This window comes from Balaenoptera ricei, chromosome 6 (assembly GCF_028023285.1).
Source record: "Balaenoptera ricei isolate mBalRic1 chromosome 6, mBalRic1.hap2, whole genome shotgun sequence".
Classification (NCBI taxonomy): domain Eukaryota; kingdom Metazoa; phylum Chordata; class Mammalia; order Artiodactyla; family Balaenopteridae; genus Balaenoptera; species Balaenoptera ricei.
In genome coordinates, this window is record NC_082644.1 from 75,085,228 (window position 1) to 75,104,880 (window position 19,653).

At 37.9% G+C, this 19,653-nt stretch overlaps 1 protein-coding gene across 2 annotated transcripts in view; it reads right to left on the bottom strand.

Moving 5' to 3' along the window:
- Window positions 1-1,098: 1,098 nt before the first annotated feature.
- CEMIP2 (cell migration inducing hyaluronidase 2) overlaps window positions 1,099-19,653 on the bottom strand; it is an 84,725-nt gene continuing 66,170 nt past the window's right edge. For both annotated transcript variants that reach the window (XM_059924898.1, XM_059924899.1), the window contains exons 18-24: window positions 16,407-16,615; window positions 13,137-13,319; window positions 10,667-10,886; window positions 7,881-7,979; window positions 4,908-5,062; window positions 3,478-3,581; window positions 1,099-3,124 (exon numbers count right to left, since the gene is read on the bottom strand). In XM_059924898.1, the coding sequence (XP_059780881.1) occupies window positions 2,928-3,124; window positions 3,478-3,581; window positions 4,908-5,062; window positions 7,881-7,979; window positions 10,667-10,886; window positions 13,137-13,319; window positions 16,407-16,615 (1,167 nt within the window). In that variant the 3' untranslated portion in view covers window positions 1,099-2,927. The remainder of the gene's footprint in view (window positions 3,125-3,477; window positions 3,582-4,907; window positions 5,063-7,880; window positions 7,980-10,666; window positions 10,887-13,136; window positions 13,320-16,406; window positions 16,616-19,653) is intronic.

Below are 19,653 nucleotides of genomic sequence, written 5' to 3' on the forward strand. Positions count from 1 at the left end.
GGAATGAAAACTTAGTTACCTGAAGTATTCAAGCCTCTATCCATCACTTCATTGCCCACCCCTCCTCCCAAACCAAATACTCCATTTAATAGCATGAGGATATGTTCTCTTCTGATGGAGCCAGAGAACAGAGAAGTCATAAATACCTCCTCCCCACACCCAGGTCTAAACATCAGTTTAGCGGCTGCTTTGGAGTCATAGTCTACAAGACTATGAGCCTGCCTTTCATCTTCTCACAAGCACTCTCTTCCAGCCTCTGAAGATAATATACAGCACACTGATTCAGGTGGAGAGGCAGAAATCTCACAGGAAAGACTTAAAACCCAGGTCTGTCGACATGAGAAGGCCCTGCGTTTCTCATCAGCTGGCTGATTTGTGCACGGCCACATTTCTGGAGCTCAACCAATTGCCTCCCCTGATGGAAAATGCTTACGAACTTATAAATCATCTTTGAACACATTTTCTCAGTAGAAATAAAACAGATTGCTAGCTCCCAACTGCTGAAATGTGTATATCAGCTTCGATAACCAATTTAACAATTTGAGACAATTAAGAACTAAAAACTCTATTTGAAAGTTCGATTGAAAGGAGACCATAGCGAAATGCTTTGTTTAGGGCTGGGAATTCTGTAAGTAGTATAGGAACTGCAAATAAAAATAACAGATAATCTTAATTTTGTTTTCCTCACAAAAAAATTATAGACTGAAGTTAAACAGTGGGCCTATTATATTAGTGCAGTGGTTCTTAAACCTGGCTACATGTTATTAGCATCACCCAGAGAGCTTTAAAGAAAATTCCAATGCCCAGGCTGCACCCCACACCAATTAAATCTGAATGTAGGAGCTGGGGGGTGGGGCCCAGGACTTCACAGTTTTTAAAGCTCCCCAGGTGACTCCAATGTGCAGCCAACATTGAGAACCTCTGCATTGGCCTTATGAAGATTACTTAGTTTTACAAAATCTACTTAGTGGAGGACAATTTCCCTTCCTTATGTCTGCCCATAGGTTCTTTACAGCTGGGATAGGGAATAAAAAATGACAGATGGACTGATTGACTGCTTGCTAGATAAATAGAGTCACACACACATATAAAAAAATATACATGCACACATATTTTTATTTATTTAACTTAGGCCCTGATCATTAGCATATAAATCAGAAAAACTGAGTGCCTTAGAACGTACATATCCTCTCCAAATCTTTAAAGAGCCAAACTCTAAAAATCACACGTAAAAGATATTGGTCATAAAACACACACACGCACACACACACAAACAAACTTTAATCACCTTGAGGAACGATGATCCAATAATATATTTAATAGGTAAGATTTCATTCATTGATATACAAAAAAAAAAAAAAACCCCAAAACCTAAACTTTGATTAAGACATGTGCCCTTAGCAAGAGCACTTACAGTTAGAAAGGTTTATCGGTAGCACTTTGAGGTAGCATATTTTATAAAGTAATAGAAGTCACAGAGCTGCTCTGCAGTTTCTCTTGGACATAAAAGGACAGGCCATCAGCCGTTGCTCTTGGTAGGGAAAAGTGAATTTGTCTGTACTCACTGCCAAAGTCAACCTGAACATATTCCCTCGCGTCTTGCCATGGCCATCCCTCCACTACACTTCATGCATTGTGGGTTTAGGAAAAGGTAAACGCATTACAATGCTTCTTTCCTCTTGGTGTGGTGACATCCCAGGCTGTGGCACCAATCTTTTGCTACATGCAGTGCTCACTGGCAGGAGATGCATGCACCTAGGGGGAAGAAAAATATGGCATCACAGTGCCTTTTTTAAAATTGGCTCTAACAATTTAATTAAGAGTAACGGATTCCTCTAAGGCTAAAAAGAGGTTTCTGAATATTCCCTCCATTATTCTGGCCCTTAAAAGGTTCTCCCTTTTTTCTCCCCCTGAGTACAATATTTTGGGGGTATCATTAAGCTTTCTGCAATTGTCCTGCCAGGTTGGTGGGCAGTAAAGCTTAAAAAAAAATCCACACACAAAAACAACAAAAAACTGGGTGCAGGAGAAACTCCAAGAACAGACTTCCTTTGTGCAAGTTGAAACAACCCAAGTTTATAGTTCAGGAAAATGGCCTGCTTCTTTTTTAAAAAAATGTAAATATTTAGCTCAGCTCTGCATTTTAAATACAAGTATACAGTCAAAACAGGCTAAGGATTAAAGCTGCAAAAATGGTCCCACCAACATCAGACAATGGTGCAGGTCAAATTTTTGCCCAACGGTCACAGATTAAAGGGATGTCTAACCCCTAAAAGCCCTTTGTCCCAATATATTCCATACTTCTTGTTTGAAAGTTGAACCCTTAGAAGGAATCAATATACAAATGAATAAAAATAGCACACGTCCAGGCAAAAAAGGGCATGAGCTGGGCCTGAGTTGCCACTTAAAACTCTACCATTCGGTATCATACCAAATCCTCAAAGGCTGCCTGGAACCAGGGCCCAAGGCATTCCTGAACATGCCAGCCACGCAGGTCAACTGCTGATCCAAAGTCAACAACACAACTGAGCATTAGACTTCAAGTATCCAAGGTGCTACAAGAGCTGGTCCTCTCAAGGACTCAGGCTGACTCTCAGAAGCCCCCTCCCTCCCCCAAGATGTCCCATTGTACAAAAGGTGAAGCACTGCTTATGGTCACTACAAAACACAGGAGTGGGAGGTGAGGAATAAGAGAACTGATCTCTGAAATATACCAGCCTAACAAATACAAATAAATTCTTTAACATTTTGTACAACTAGAAGGTGCGTGAGCCCGTATTCAAGCAATCACTTTAAATTCTTTCTTTTCTCCCCTTTCTGTATCAAACAGGAAAATAGTTCCGTTGGGTTAACAGTGTCATTTTAAAATGCCATAAATTAAATAAGTTAGTTCACATTTTTTCCCCCAGCTAAGTTACAGTTAGTCTCTAATGTGCTTTTGAAGTTTGCTTCAACAGCTCCAAGTCTCTTCGGCGGACCGTGCCAGCTCTGGGACAACCATATCCATCCAGCTGCAAAGGTACGAATTGTTCAAGCAGCCCAAGGCCCTCTGTAGCAGGACTAGTAAACAGCTTAGTCCATGATGGTTTAAAGTTTCCACTGAATCCCAAAAATATGGTACTCCCTTAAAAAAAAGAAAAGGAAAAAGTTCAATTTGTACCTCTACTAGTTCCATGCAAGATAATGTGGGAGGTGAAGCGGAGGTGAGCAAAACAAAGATGGCTGTGAAACAAAAACAAAAAGAACTGTACTTCCTTACGTCAGAGAATGAACTCTTACCACCCACCTCTTGCCCCAAATAACAAGCCACATCCCAACACACTTCCTCTAACACTGTCTCCTGATTTAGAAATTATCTTCATGATACCCACCCCAGCCAAACAAGCTCATGAAAACAGTCTGGTAGCTATACTCCACCATAAAAATGCATATGTTGCTGGCCTCCTAAGAACTTCACAGAAGAATACAAATACAAACCTTTGTTATAAAGATTGGCTGGTTTGGCTAATCCCAGAGATACTAACGAATCTGAAATATTCAACCGCTTTATCTCTCCTCTTGTGCTCAACAGGACAATTGACCTGTAAAAGTTAGAAAATCAGAGCAAATTTCAGTAATTCAGCATGTATTTATTGAGTACTGTTCTGAACTAAATACAGTATAGAAATACTAGATAAAAGCAGAACTCAAAAAACAAACACAAAAACACCCCACATGCCTTTTCATCCTTGCTATTACAAGTGTCCCCTTCAATGCCCCACCTAGAACTTATGTTGCTATTACAAGGGGTCTGTAAATGTAGGGAAAGCAAAAGTCATTTAGGTCAGTTGACCTAGTGGATGGCTTGGGACACAGCTCCGTCATGGAACAAACTATTTTAACAGAGGAGGTTAGTTTTGTTAGTTTCAGATGCTCTCTGTACCTACTTACGTTCTGTTATCTATTTACTAAGTAAATGGATAAATGCCAATTCTAAAAAAAAATGAAATAAAATCTGTTCTCCATGGTTTGGTTTAAATTGCTATTTTTATTGTGAGTATATCAACACACACATTCAGATCTTTTTGTGGATTCTCTCTTCTGATCTCTCTATCCTCTGCCACTACTATACCGGCTTAATTACTATGACTTTACGGCTTATTTTAATACCTTTTGTGTCTGCCCAACACAAAAAAAGAAAGATTTTTCTCCTGTGTACCTTTGTTCAGAGACTAACAAAGAAAAATGAATCAGACTAGGGCTCTTAAAAGAGAGACTACACACTCATTCACTTAAAACTCAATTTACTCCTGGGGAATTCCCTGGCGGTCCAGTGGTTAGGACTCCACGCTTTCACTGCTGAAGGCGAGGGTTCGATCCCTGGTCAGGGAAATAAGATCCCGCAAGCCACGTGGTGCAGCCAAATTAAAAAAAAAAAAAAAAATCAATTTACTCCTTTCCAGTCACTTCCAAGTGACCCAGGTGACAACTTCCTATACCACAGCCATAGCACAATGCTGTCCGAGGGTTCATCAGTGGGACAGATGGCTGCAAAGGTAAAATTGTCTATAAAATTATCTATAAAATTGCTTTAAAATGATAATGAGCCTTCTGAGTGCATTGGGTACCAGGTAGACGAACTTAATACTAAAAAGTGGGATAGGAATGATCCAAAATGTTGAGCCTTTCTCCTTCCAAGAGCCTTCCCATCATTTGCAAACTCTTCTAACATCCAAGTCCTCACTTATCAATGACAAGCAACTTGGATCACACAGGCATCAACCTGAGACTAGGAAGGAATCACTATCTTTCAAGAATCCTAAATACCCTAAATGGGTAAAAGGGCAGGTAGACAAACCAAAGCTCAGAGTTAACCGGATGTCATCTTTAAGGTACCTTATCCCTCACACAGAGCAAGCTTCACCTACCTTGGAGGGATGCTTGTTTTTAAATACTCTTCCATGAGACTGACATCAGCAAAAGAGAAAACCTTTTTTTCCGTCAACCGGAAGGGAACACTGCAGGCATCCACAATCAGGAGGAGGACGCCCTCACTTCGGAAGGTAAAGTCAGTGCCGTTGATCTGAGAATACAAAAACATCTGCGGTCATCACCATTTTGGCATTTCCAGGATGACTTGTCTTTCCAGCCCCTTTCCGTCTGTCTTCTAAACCCATGAATCAAATAATAATTCCCAAACTCAAACTGCATATTCCACTACTCTTCCTCTGCCAACATTTGAAATTGAGCCTGTGTTCTCATGGACTTTTGCCTTGACCGGTCTTTTCTGACTGGCTAAGTTGCTACAAGCAAAGCATGGCAGCCCACACTCAGCTGAGCAGGGTGACTCTCTGCAGGCTCAGGGCCTTCATTCTTACACACGTACTCTCTCACTGGGGTCAGAGCTTTCCAACTCAGTGATCAGGTGGCAGCCTCTATACTGCATTGGTTCGGGAAAAATACATGTATCTATATGAAATAGATATCTAGTCAGATAGATAGATAAATAGATAGCATGCTTTAACCCGCATAAACCGCCCCCATTATAGTTTAGATTTAGAACATCAGAGAAGCCAGATTGCTTCATCTCCTTTGTTCCATATATAGCTCTCCTTTAAAATCAAAATGGAAAAATGGTAATTTTACCAGGATTTAAGCCACAGGGTATTGCTATATCTTGTTCACCATTACTATGAACTGAAATTTCCAGTTGTCCTCTTTAAATTAATGGTTGGAGACCTTTTCAAGAAAAAGGAATTCCAGATACATCCAAATTTCATTAATTCCTCAACCAAAAAGGAAGGGAAAAAAACTTACTAGACTGAAAAATGATTTAACACTAATTTAAGTCATAGGCACTGTTTCTCTTTAAAATGTGTGAAATTATAAACTATGTTAAAAGCTAACAAAGGAGAGATGCTCTCTTCACTACACCTGTCCTTGCTTGGAGAAGTGATACTTAAATTTTATTTCTAATCACTAATGATCTCATAGGAATCCAAAATGGCTTTTTGCCTGTATTTAAATAGCCCTAGTCTAGAGAATAATTCTACAAGTGCTTGACATAAAGTGCCATTTTATATTTAGAAAGACTGAAAGTGACTCAGTTATTTTTAAAAATCGGAATACTTAGAACTGAGACACATTTTATAAAAAATATACATAATGATCCTTAACACACCCAAACTGTCCCCTTGAAAAGTACCCCCCAAAAACCTGTTACTTAAAGGAAACACAAAATTTTCCGTAAAAACTAAAGCAAGGCCATGTCCAGCAAAGACTCTTCAGGTAATGCATGTGAAAAGTACTGGAGGTAAATGTGACAAAACACAGTCCTCTGTGATCTCTTTTAGGGTCCCAGGCACCCAGTGTGCAGCAATGGAGTCAAACAATGTCTACAGACCCAGAGGAATACCCTACCTGAGATTGTCTGGGCAAAACAATATCTTCCTTAATTATCTAGTGAGCTAGTAGAGCAGAGAGACTCAGCACCAACTTGCTTCCCTTTGCAACTGACACCCACCAGATTCCACACAAGTAGGCTGGGATGGGTTCTTCATGCAGCTGACTGCATTGAGATGTTGAGCTAACAAACTTCATACCAATAAAATTACATCATGAACATACTACAAAATGAAGAAATGCTAATGTAGGGCAATAGGTATATATACTTGAGAAATCTTTGAGTTACACAGGGATCTTTCACTCTTTCTCTCTTTCTTTCTAATTGTGGTAAGAACACTAACATGAGATCCATCGTCAAACATTTTAAGTGAACAATATATTATTACTGACTACAGGGACAATGTTGTACAGCAGATTTTCAGAGTTTATGCATTTTACTCAACTGAAACTTTATGCCTGTTGATTAATAACTCCCCATTTCACCCTCCCCCCCCTTAAGTAGCAGTATTTTTAATTCAGGGTTGTTAAAAAGTTCTTAATTCAGAGTTAAGTTCTAGAGATGGATGGATAATGATGATGGTTGCACAACAACATGAATGTATTTCATACCACTGAACTATATACTTAAAAATGGTTAGGATGGTGAATTTTATGTTATGTGTATTTTAACACAATACAAGAGACTGGGAAAGAGAAAAAAGAGTAAGATTTAATTTTGCTCACATATATGTGGATTTGTGAATGTGTTGTCCACCACTTAAAAAAAAACCGAGCTCCTAAGGAGACCACATGAGACTGAGCCCAGACCCTAGCTGGGTATTAGCTGGATGGCTAGATACCTCCTACCCAAAGAGCTGTTTATATAGATGCACTCAGGTCAACTCGATTTTGGACAGGCCACATGCCTAGAGCTGGTTACCTTGCGGGCTAGCTTGGCTCTTAGCCCAAATTCCAGTATTGATATGAGGCTAAGGCTTTTAACTCCCATTAACCTACTTAAAAAAGACAACTAACACTTTGCATCTTCACTTTCTTCATCTGAAAAAAATGGGAACCAGGCAACTTCAAAATAAAATGCCGAGGAAATTTTAAAACCTTCACTTCCCATATTTTAAACAAATAACTGGGGAGCTTCTTTTAAGTTTCAAAATCCAAGGTTAAAATTTCTGCATATTGATTATCTATGACAATTTTTTTAAACCAAAAACGCCTTGTCTCCAACAGAAAAGAAATCTGAATAATTACCTGAATAATTTTAACATTCACCTAAAAGTAATCAATAAACATAATTGACTGAGAAAAAAATTTTAACAAATTTATTTTATTTATTTAAAATGCAAATGTTTAGGAGGTATTTACACCTCTACTGTATTGCTCTCCACTAATAATCAAAATGTGATTATAAACAAGTGAATGTTGCCAGAGATAATTCATGTTACCAGGATAAAATGTAAAACCGAGAAGCTGAGGCAATGTACACACCAGATGGTACTCACAGAAATAACAGACAGGTCTCCACGCTGAGTCTCTGCTTGACTGGGTGACTGGAATTGCACAGGGAGGTAGCTTTTATGAGGATCACTTGTAAACACCACCTAGACAGGGAAGAAGTTCCATATCTATGTCAACTGCATCTTCCTCCAAAAAGATCCTTCAAAATAAACTCAACTATACCAAAGCCAGTGAGTGGGTTTTTGTTTTTATTTTTGTTTTCTCTGAACTTTCTGTACATATTTCATGACCTGGAATTCTGTCTTTTGATACAGGCTTTATACGAGAAGTGTATGTTCCTAACTTTCCGGAGCAATCCCAGTTTCAAATCATTGTAATCTCGTTAATAAAATCAATTCTACAAATGACTACATAAATATGCTTTATATCTAAATCTTTGTAAACATTTCATGCAAAAACAGTCACAAATCTTTTCAAAGGTCCTTTTCAGACCAGTTATCCTGAATTGGGACTCAGTCACTCCAGGACTGAGGAAAGAAGTGTAGATGACAAGGACTACCCTGTTTAAAAACTTTCAGGGGACTGTACATCACCAGGTCTAAATTCCTCCACCAGACCTGCAAAACGTTCCACAAACAGAGCCATGACCCTATTTCCCACTATTCTATCACATTCAACATGCAGGGCAGTTCCCTCACTTTCCCACAAGCGCTTTACCTCCTCTTCTGCTACCCTGCCTTTTCAGATGTTGTTCCCCTCCCAAGAACGCCCTTCCCTTTTTCCTTCTACTCCAAATCACTTCCAGTCTCCAAGTCCCACCACCCACCTCCTCCCTAAAGGCTGTCTTTTCATTCAAAAGCGCTCTAAACTCTTCACACAATTTAGCACTTAAAAGTATATGTCCTGGGGAATTCCCTGGTGGTCCAGTGGTTAGGTCCAGCGTTTTCATTACCATGGCCCAGGTTCAATCCCTGGTCAGGGAACTAAGATCCCGCAGGTCACGCAGCGTGGCCAAACAAAAAAAAACAAAAAAAAAAGTGTATGTCCTTATAAATCAATGCCAACAAGAGCAAATAATCATGGCAAGAGCAGATAATCATGATATTAAGCATCCAGAAGCTGGACATTGCTTTGAAGTCTCAGGTCTGAAGTCAAAAAATTCATGTGAATTTTCCTACTTATTCCTAATACACGTGTTTTTGACATTCAAAACAAAAATTCCCCCCAAATTTCCAAGTAAAAGTGATGTCCCCAGATGCATCAAATAATTCTCAACTGCCAGGTCACTAGTCAATACAGTTTTAAGAAATGAATTCTGATCAATGTTTTAAGCCCAAAGAATAAAGAATGCTAAACGTCAATGCATGGAACCATTTAACAAGATAGGCCCAGAATAGTTCTGAAGATGATTAAATTATTTTATAAATTGTAGTATTTCTTATAATAATTATAAATTATTTGAAGTATTTTCAGTAATGAAGGACTTTCTTAACAAATTCAACTTAAGAATTAGGCTGGAAAATTTACTTCCCCACAAAGACTATCTGAAAATTTCACTTTAACGGTCAAAACATTACATAGGACAGGCAAGGATTCATATAAACTTCTTCATGTACCTGGTTTATTTTTTTGTCTGTTCGTTGGTTGGTTGGTTTAGCTGAATTGGAGAATAGAGGTGGCTCAAGGGTATGAGCAACAAGACTATGACAGTGAGTTGTCATCAGAAAAATACTTATCATATATCACGATAGGAAGCATAAATCCCCCTTCCTTTCCCTGTTCTTACTGCTTCCAATGGACAGAAACAAGAAAAATTAGAAATAAAGAACCTGTGCAATGGAAGAATTTTTGTTTTCTCAAATCACTTATAATGATAAGAAATAAAAATAAAGATTTAGAGGTTTTCTCCATATTAATAGTAAGCATTTCTGTGGCAATAAGGACTTTCTAAAAACTCCTCTAGGCCAGTGAAACTAAAATGTGAACATGTATCAGAATCACCTCCAGGGCTTGTTAAAGCACAGGCTGCTAAGCCCCACCCCTGAAGTTTCTGATACAGTAGAACTGGGTGGGACCCAAGATTTAGAATTTTTCACAAGTTCCCAGGTGATGCTGATGCTGCTGGCCTGGGGACCACCAAGTTGAGAACCAGTCTTCTTGACCCATGTTTGTTTATATAAAGGTTAAAGATCAATTAGGGCAATATTAATTCTGTATTTCTTTTTCACCTGGAATTAGTCTAACTTCCTTCGGAAACCCCATGCCTGATTTTAGCTCATACTTTGGATTTACTTTCATTGCCATGTTTTCTCAAGATCTAGAAGGAGACCATCTCATTAAGAATATGTCACAAGAAGCATTTCACTTCTAGCCAAAGTCAGCTTGTACTTTTAATTACAGGTAAACATAATAGCACATGCTTCAAATTAATGGCTTTTCATCTTGAAGGAAACAATTTTCATACGAGTGCCTTTTCTGAAGATAAATTTCACACTTCCAAGAAAACAAATTATTTTTTGATAACACTGACATGCAAACGTAATAGCGATACTGTAATGGAATCACATCTGAGAAAGAAAAGATGACAATCAATAAATCCACAATCATCCAGGGCAAACTGATATATCACAGGGGGAAGGTAGTTTTATTATAAATTTGGACTGGTTTGCTTCTCATGAGCATCACATTCTAGAATGGGCCAAAATTCAGGAGAAACCATGCAATATTTATAAATTGGCAGCACAGATGTTTCAAAAAAAAAATGTGCTGATTGCACAGAACCTTTTGACTTTTTCTCCTGGACCACAGACCACTTTTATTCCCTGTTTACCTGACGGGTTCCGCAGCCTTGACAGAGTCCCTTGAGCACGGATGGCATCGGCTTGAGTGCTGATGGCTTTCTGTAATACTGGGGATACGCTTTGGCCATGCAGTTACTGATGTCTTTTGAGTCTGTTGCTGCCTGGATCTTGACTCTTTCGCATCCCTGAGATGAACAGTAACTGTGACCATCCCTGTGGCTTTTGGCTTTTAGATACAAAAACAGCAACCTGCACAAGACAGAAACCAGTCCAACGGGTGTTAGATTAACTTTCAAAAACTTACAAAAATTCCTCAAATAAACTCATGGCCAGAAGGGATATTCCTCCAATAAATTAATTTTTTTTAAAGAAAAATAAACTACAAAACCAATAAAGTTGTTTCCCTTTCCTTTCTACCCTCCTAGGGTTCTAACTCAAATGCAATACCACTTTAGAAAATATTTTGATAACCTGATTCAGTAGTTATGGGCAGTATCAAAGTCGATTTCTGGTTTGAATTAGTTCAATAGGTAATTTAGGAGGATGGAATTTGGCTTGGCTCAAAAATTCCTTGGAAAACTTTACACTTGTGTTGAGTTTAGGATTTGGTAAATTAGTGTGGTTTATTCTTTTTTTTTCTTTTGGTTTACAAATTGTTTTGGTTTAAGGCACAAAACTAGAATAATTAAAACAGCAACTGTGAGACTTGTTTGGTTAAGGCCAAGATATGGTCTCAAATCAATTCCTGTGATGTTTACTAACAGCAGATGGGCCTGGGGTCCTTCTGTCTGTACTTTGGCCAAAATCAAGTGAAATGAACAGTCCTACCCATTCTGAATTCTCCTCCTACTGCCAAGATGAATGGAAAAGCAACTTCCAGGCAGTAGTCCAATGTCTGTCAGCAAACCTAGGCCTTCTAAACCAAAGGAAGTCAAGATTCTAAAAAGGACTTGATCAAATGCGATTGATTACTGGAGTTCAAGAGTTCACATTTTAACATGAGGTCATTGAACAACACAAAGCTGTGATGAGGTGAAAATCAGCCACTGTTCCAAAATCCAGTAATTTTAACATATATATGAGGAATGACAGGGACTTGATTAGGCATGGGACTTTTGATATATAATTTAAATCATCAAAATGAATAGAATTAAAAAAGAATTTGAACCTCAAAAGCTGAAGGACTCCAGAAATATCCAGATGAAGAAATACTTCCCATCTTTTTACATATCAATCATTAATTCGTGATCACCAGACTGTCCTTACAAATTTGAGCGTTCCATTTATTTTTGTGGAAAATCAACTGAGAATGTGGCAGTTCTATCATCTATAGAATAAAAGCCCAACTAGGTTGGTGAAGTTGAAATCAGAGATAATGATGATAAAAAAAAGATTTAAGCTGATAACACTGGCTGCTGCACCAGCCCTGAAGGGCAAATGAGTTGCATCTTATTCAAAGGCTAACAAGACACTTGACTGAACCCTAACCTCATTCCCCCACAGTCAGTCTTGCCACCCTTCTCTCCAGTAGGAAATTTTGTCTTTCCCCAAACGTGCCATGCCATGTTCTTCATGCCTCCATGCATTTATCCACACTGTCCTTGGAACACCTTCCTCGTCTCCTCCTAGTCACTCCTCAAGAGTCAGCCCCAGTGTTATCTTCTTGGGTTGTCACTGGCCACCCAAGGCTGAAGCTCTGGGTTATCTCAAAAGGCACACTATAGGACTTGCAGCATTTAAACCTTTCGCCCTCTGATTACTTGCTTTACATGCCCACATCCTTCAATGGACAGTGAATTTGCAGAAGAAATGTGCCTTATTTACATTAGTATCTTTATAGTACCTAGACAATGGCATAGAGTAGAAATGCCAGCTTAAGGGATGGATATTGAAGGAGCATGCTACTTTCTGGAAGAGTACAGGAGAGAGAGCCTACCATAACCCAAAGGCTGAGAGACTGTAACTGGATAAAAGCAGACAAAGCCAACAGGACCCCAGCTGAACAGGATTAGAACTAAAAAGTGTAAAGATGCAGCCTAGAGAAAGTTGAAAGCAAATATGCCATGGTTACACAGTGATTTTTTTAAAACCCAAGGTCAACTTGAGAGATAGTCTTAAAGGAAGAGAAAAATGAGCTTTCACTAAAATATGAACTATATCATATGGAAATAATCATCTTTAGAGTCGTTATGGAAAACATTATTTTAATTTTCAATTGGGCCTACTGGTTCTTTATTGACAAGGATAATTTCTCTTTCTAAATCGCCTTAATAGGTAAACAGCAAACATCTCACTCGATTCCTACTGCCAACTGTAATTACGAGTCATTCTAGTTCTCTTCTAAACCTCTAATGGTGATGAGCAGAGAATTACCCACATCAGCCGCTTTTCTAAGCAGCCGTCACATCACAATCTATTCTTAGTTACACTGAAGAACTAGTAATTTCACCACTAAAGAAAAACAGCAATAATTCTCATTCACTGGTTGCCCCGAATTACCCTGTGCTGGAGTCAAAATAGAATTTCCTCTCAGACTGTTTCCTCTGCAATTCCTCCAGCGAATGCAAGGGCTCATACTCTTCCATTTTGGATAATGAGCCATTATGCCGCTGTAGAAAGCCAAAGGTAACCTGAAAACTTGTGTTTGACGGATAGCAGAGCCCAACTCGAATCCAGTCATTCCTATAAAGGAGAGACAATAAAAACATGAATTCACATTTGAGCCAGTACATTTCGAGTATTACAGTATATATAAATTTTAGCCATGGTCTTCTCCTCCTTAAATTTCTGCTGTGTATGGAGCCACTAACAATGAAAGTCCTGAATCCTAACACACTAATGAATCATCGACTTTTACATGTTACCCAAATTTCTCTCCTCAATATACGTACAATAATGATATGGCTTATAAAAAATTCTTGGTTTCAACAGGACTTCAGGGAATGTGAATAGAAGCTGGATAAAATGTACTTAGATACTGCAAGCAGATAATAAAATTGAGACAGTTGGGTATGGGTATACTAAAATGGAAGAAACACTAATAGCTTGATAGTGGAAGTGTACACCGGTAAAGTCTTTCCAAAGAATTTTTTTATTCATAAATATATTTTTATCTTTTATAATTACGTTAGGATAAATTCTTAGTGGTAAATTTGTTAGAGATAAACGTATATGCATTTTTAAAGTCTTTGATGAATATTACCAAATTGCCATAGTGTTTTTTCTTACCTAATGTCCTAAGATATAAAATTAATACTTTTTGAAAACCATTAAGAATATTTTCCCCTTTTTTATCATTTCTTTTTTTGGCATTCTTTAAGTTGTGGCAAAATATACATGTAGTAACATATAAAATTTACCATTTTAGACCTTTTTTCACTTTACGGTTTAGTGACATTAAGTACATTCACAAGGTTGTACAACCATCACCACTATCCATTTCCAGAACTTTTTAATCATCCAAAACAATTTTAAAACAATATGTAACAATGCCTTAAAATTGTTCACACAGATTTCATCCAGTAATCCCACTAAGAAATTAGAAATACAGACCAAAAATGTATAAGAAAAGATGTTCTATCCAGTATCATTTGTAATACCAAAAGGGGGAGAGGGGCAGGAGAAAAACAATCTAAATGTTCATAGGGGAATGGAGTAGTTAAATAAATTTTGGCGTATTTATATGCTCAGAGAACACTTGAGGGTGGAGAGACACGAGAACCCTATAAATGTTTATAATGCCTCAATTTGATTAGAAGAATTATAGGTTATTGCAATTTTTTAATGTTTTTCTGTATTTCCTTATTTTGTTTAATGAATAAGTACAGCTTTTATAACTTTTAAACTGTTATTTTCAAAAGTGCCACTATGACAAAATCCATGACCTCTCTATAATTATATTAAATTTGGAAAAAAAATTATCCATCTCCTCCTCTTGCCTCTGCCCATGATGTAACTTTTACAAACTTTTAGATAATTAAACAAGGAAAGTTGGACTGAATTTCAAGCCCATATGGAGTTTTGAAACTTCTGGGCTCATCCTTTTTTTCACCTTAAAATCTTTTTACTTTCTTAGTATTTATTCAAAAGTTATGCCTTGTATGTGCAGAACCCTGCATACCATTTGATTATAATACCTCACCTCAGATTCACAACCTGCCAGATACAACTTTTTGGATTGCGGATCACTCTTCCACATATCTCCTCCACCCTCTCTGACAATCATTTGTTCCTTCATTGACTTCTAGGCAGCTCACTGATGGGGGTGACAATATCAGATTGGCTTTTAGAACCCGCACCCTGGACACAATGTGGACCAAGGATTGAAGGTGGAGGGAGGTGGGGAGACCAAGTAGGAGGCTGCTGCAGGGATCCAGGCAAGAGAGGATAATGACCTAAACTCAGTCACAAGCAGTGACGGTGGAAAGAAGTGGAGAGATTTGAAAACATTAATTAAGCAGACAGGATCAACAGGGCTTCCCCACTGATAGGATGGAGAAATGAGAGAAAAGAAAGAGGCAAGGATGAGTCCTGAGATTTTTTTGGCTTGGTTGACTCAGTAAGTGAAGGTGCAATTGTCCAGCAAGGGCATAGAGAAGCAGCAGCCAGTGTTACAGGAAAATAGTAATGGTTCAGTTTAGAGCATGTGCCAGAGGCCTATCATCTCAGAATAAGAGCATCTACCATGATGTTCAGCCATCCTTAGAGGGGAATTCCTACATGTTCTATGTCTATCTCTGTTCATTCCAATTGGGTATTTTAAGAGAGTTCTGACGAGTCAACCTTTATGACCAGTCACGTGAACAAACCAATTTTTCAGGTAGATATCTGAGCAGTTTCATGGAGTCCCATGGGTTAACCATCACACATCTAGATAGTCCCAGCTCTTGTTTCTAGTCTCATCTTCTGTCACTTCCCCGACCTACGCTCCCATCACACTCAATCCATCAGTCCCTGAGCAGAACTAGCCCTTTCCCAACTCTGCTGCTTTTGTAACAAAACTGATCACTTGCTATCACTTCTCAGTGCAGCCTGGCCCAACTCCCTTAGGCAGAATAACTGCTCTTATATTTTGTCCTTTAAAAAACAGTACTGGTTTATTTACTTAAATTTTGTTCCACCTGTATACTGTGAGCTCCTGAAGGGCAAGTACTTCTCTCAGTCATCTTTATATCAACTGGCACACAGTAAACGCTTAAATAAATTAATGTAAAAATAGAGCCCTTGATTGAAAGTAATATTATTAGAGCAGACAACTGAGAAATCAAGAAGGGATAGAAAGATGCTTTCACATTCTGGCAGGGATGGCAAATACCTGGCATTATCCATGCCACAGTTCTTCCACTTCTTGCCCATTGCTGACATGACTAATCAGTCATACTACTCTCTTCTGTAAAATCTAAACTTGGCCTCAAAAATCTTTTTACTTTCTAGGTAACCAAGTGCTCAGCTGGAACACCAGATAAAATTTATTCCCATCCCAGCTACGGAGAATTAAAGTATTCAGCAGGCGGTATTAAAACCTACCGATAAATGGCTTTCTGCCCACAATTCCTTGACCATAGAGAAAAAGACATGCTTTTAATAGGACAGAATTCAATTTATACAATCTCTTAATTCCATCAATATAACATATATAGCCTCCCCACAGGAGGAACAAAGTACATAAAGTTGGAGTTCTTTACTTGCTACAAAGGAGATAGGTTATTGTTTTTCTCCGCTAAATTACTACTTGCCCAAGTATTTGAAATAACAGTAATAGAAGCATACTTGTTGAAGTTTATGAGGTATAGAAAAGCAGTCTTCGGTGCCGGCCCATTCCAATGGATGGTGTAGCCCTTCTCCAGCATGATCACAGGCTGGTACTGCGGAAAGGTTGCCTTCTGGTTAATTCCCCGGAGCACCATAGGGTAGGCTGGATACTCATCTCGTGTGATGGTCATAGTCAGATTCTGAGTGCTCCATGTCTGCACATAGACCTTCAAAAAATAATTAAGGATCATTATTAATAAATAAATAATGAAAATTTAAGTAGCTAAAGAAAACATATCTAGCACAAAGTCAAATGTCTCTACTTTCAAAAGAGAGATTCTATGATCCGTGCCAGACTGAGTAGTAGCCAACTTCATCCTAAGCTCCACTTACAATGAAGCATGCTTAAACTGAAATAGTAAAAACAGACCATGTGTTCTGCTAGCCAAGATCTTCATCATCTCTTCCACAACAGGCCAGCTTATTTGTTAGAATATAAAACCTTTGTGGTTTACATAGCTTGTCAAAGGAATCCCTCAATCTGAAGTACACACATACAAAAAATTAGTAAATTAATGTGAAAACTGATACCCTCTAGTCAAATCTGAAAGACTTTCCTCTGAAATAAGAGATGGAAATTTAAAATATCTCAGAGCTTTGGCTTTCTATTTTCCATGACCTACATCAGCCCAAGAAGTCATTTTCCACCCATTAAAAAAAAAAGTTATAAAGAGTTCTGCAAAAACTGGAAAAACATATTAAACTGAGGCAAACTTGAAAGCCTTGAATTTATTCCAGTGGCATTTGAGCCCCAAACTGTGCCAAAACAAAATCTTCCCCAAATGTATCCTCCAAAGAACAAACCTCAGAACAATTTCCTAAAACAAATCAGTATCCTGTAACAGAATTCCCCAGAAGTATTAAAACATTTGCAGAATGTTGCATTTAATCCACGCTACTTCTCTATGTTTTCTCTTTCTCTGATTTCTGCAGTTTTATCCATATTGATTCCTCAATTATAAATTCTTTGAGCCAGAAAGGATTCTTAACTCTCATTCATGTTTGACTATAGTACTCTTCTCTACTGACACCACTTAAAGATTAAAATAGAGATAGGAAATATATATTTTGAGACTACATTTAAATATATATGTTTAATATATTATATTTATTTATTCTGTATTTAAATGTTTATATTTGATCTATATTTCATTATATAATAGGTTAAAATATAATAGAATACACCCCCGCCAAACACACACATATATATATCCTGCCTTCTTCCAAATCCAAGAAGGATTTGAGGTGGCACATTCTCCTTATGTTACCACCTTTCTTCCCGAGCACCTTTACCCTTGGGTCAGCAAAGAGCAGACATCCCATTAAAATATATTTACAAATAGCTAAAGAATGATTATTCTATCTTGAGATCCAGTTGCTTCTATCTTTTGCTAAAAAAAATACAGTATTATACATCATCCAAGAAAACAAATGGCTACATATCTGGGCTCCCAGCCCAAATTCCAAATTCTCAGGAGAAAATTTCTGTCCTACCATTCCCAGAGCCCCCTGGGCAGTATTAGACACTTTTTTCTTTCTTCATCTTCAAATATAAATAGAATTACTACTTTGCTTTTTAAGATAGAAGTTATCAGGTTCACATTCTCAAATACCTTAGAAAATCCAAAGACTATATAGAGACATTTATAATGAAATATAAAGTTTTCATGAGTGAGCACATACCACTTTAAGACAGACAAATACATGTACCTTGGAATATACATGGCTACCAATTTAACTAAAACTGTAGCTACTAAAGAATTAAAAGCTTTTTATCTTTGTTTTATTTTAATTCTAGAATTTCTATATCTTCTTAGGCATTAATGAGTCAACTTAATTTTAGAGGGCAATTCTGGTTAACAATAAAACGAATGGAAGAAGAAATCACATTTTCAACCACATTCTTTTCTTCTTTATTTTACTATAATTATTTCTCCATCCTTTCCTTGTCCTTCCCAGAACTTAGGCAAGTATGACTCTTCTTGCTCCCATGGGGATGAGAAATCCCACAACAAAGAAGCTAATACTCCATTAAAATAAACCAGAAAAAGCTCTCTAATCTTTACCCCTCTTAAGCCCTTTGTCTTGTCTATAAATGAGAATCTTTTTAAAGTTTTTTTTTTTTAATTTAAGAATCATAGCATTCTTTAACCATCATGATTCAAAGTCTGAAGAGTAATAAAGAATTCTGCTCCAAGAAGCTCCCACTATAGAAAGCTTAGATGGTAGAAACCACATACAACTCAGGGGGCTCAAGAAGTTGAAAAGCAGGAGCCACAAACACACCCTTGATAGGCAAAGTAGCCAGAGCTCAGTGGAGGGGCTCCGTCACAGAACTGGTCCTTCCCCAGGAAGAACCTACCCTGCAAATAAGAGCACTCAGCAGCACATTAACAAGGGAGGCTTCTTTCCTGCCTTTCAGGCTATCAGAGCCCAGTCTGCCTTGGAAGATACTTTGCTCTTCCTCTAATTCTCCTCTCCATGCTCCCATTATCGTTTTCCTCTATTATTTCTCTTAACATCTATTATTAAATATGACCATGTAATTGTCTAAAATATGGAAATAAAATTCTGCTCTCTTCAAAATTCTGGGCAACTGATACCTCCATTCTGCAATCTTTCATCCATCAAATACCACTATTAAAATCATCTTTGCAACTTAGAGCCCTGCTCTTCAAATAATACTAATTGCAGCAAGCACTTCACTATGTGCTAGGCCACGGGTGAAATGCTTTACCAATACTCGCGCATTCTATCCTCACAACAGCCATATACGAGAGGATCTAATATTATCCTCACTGAGCAGAGGCACAGAGCAGTTAATTAACTTACCCATCTCATATTTAAGGAAATAACAAAGCCAGAATTCAAACCCATGCAACCTGGTTCCGGCATCTGTGCTCTTAACATACTACCTCCTTAATTATTCCATCCTCTTATACTGGGCATCCAGTTAATAAATGCACACTAGCTTAATGTTTTCAAAGAAGTGTTTCCCAATCTATATCATCCCCTTCATATTTTCATAGACATTATATCATAATGTAATTTGCAGAATTTCCTTGGATTCCTTCCTTGTCCACTCATTCCAATTCCTAGCTCTGTTTCTGAGAACATCTCACTTTCCGTGTGACCTACTGATATTCTGCCTCACAAGTCAGAGTCCCTAATTTAGAGATAAAAATAGAGATAATAACCCTGAAAG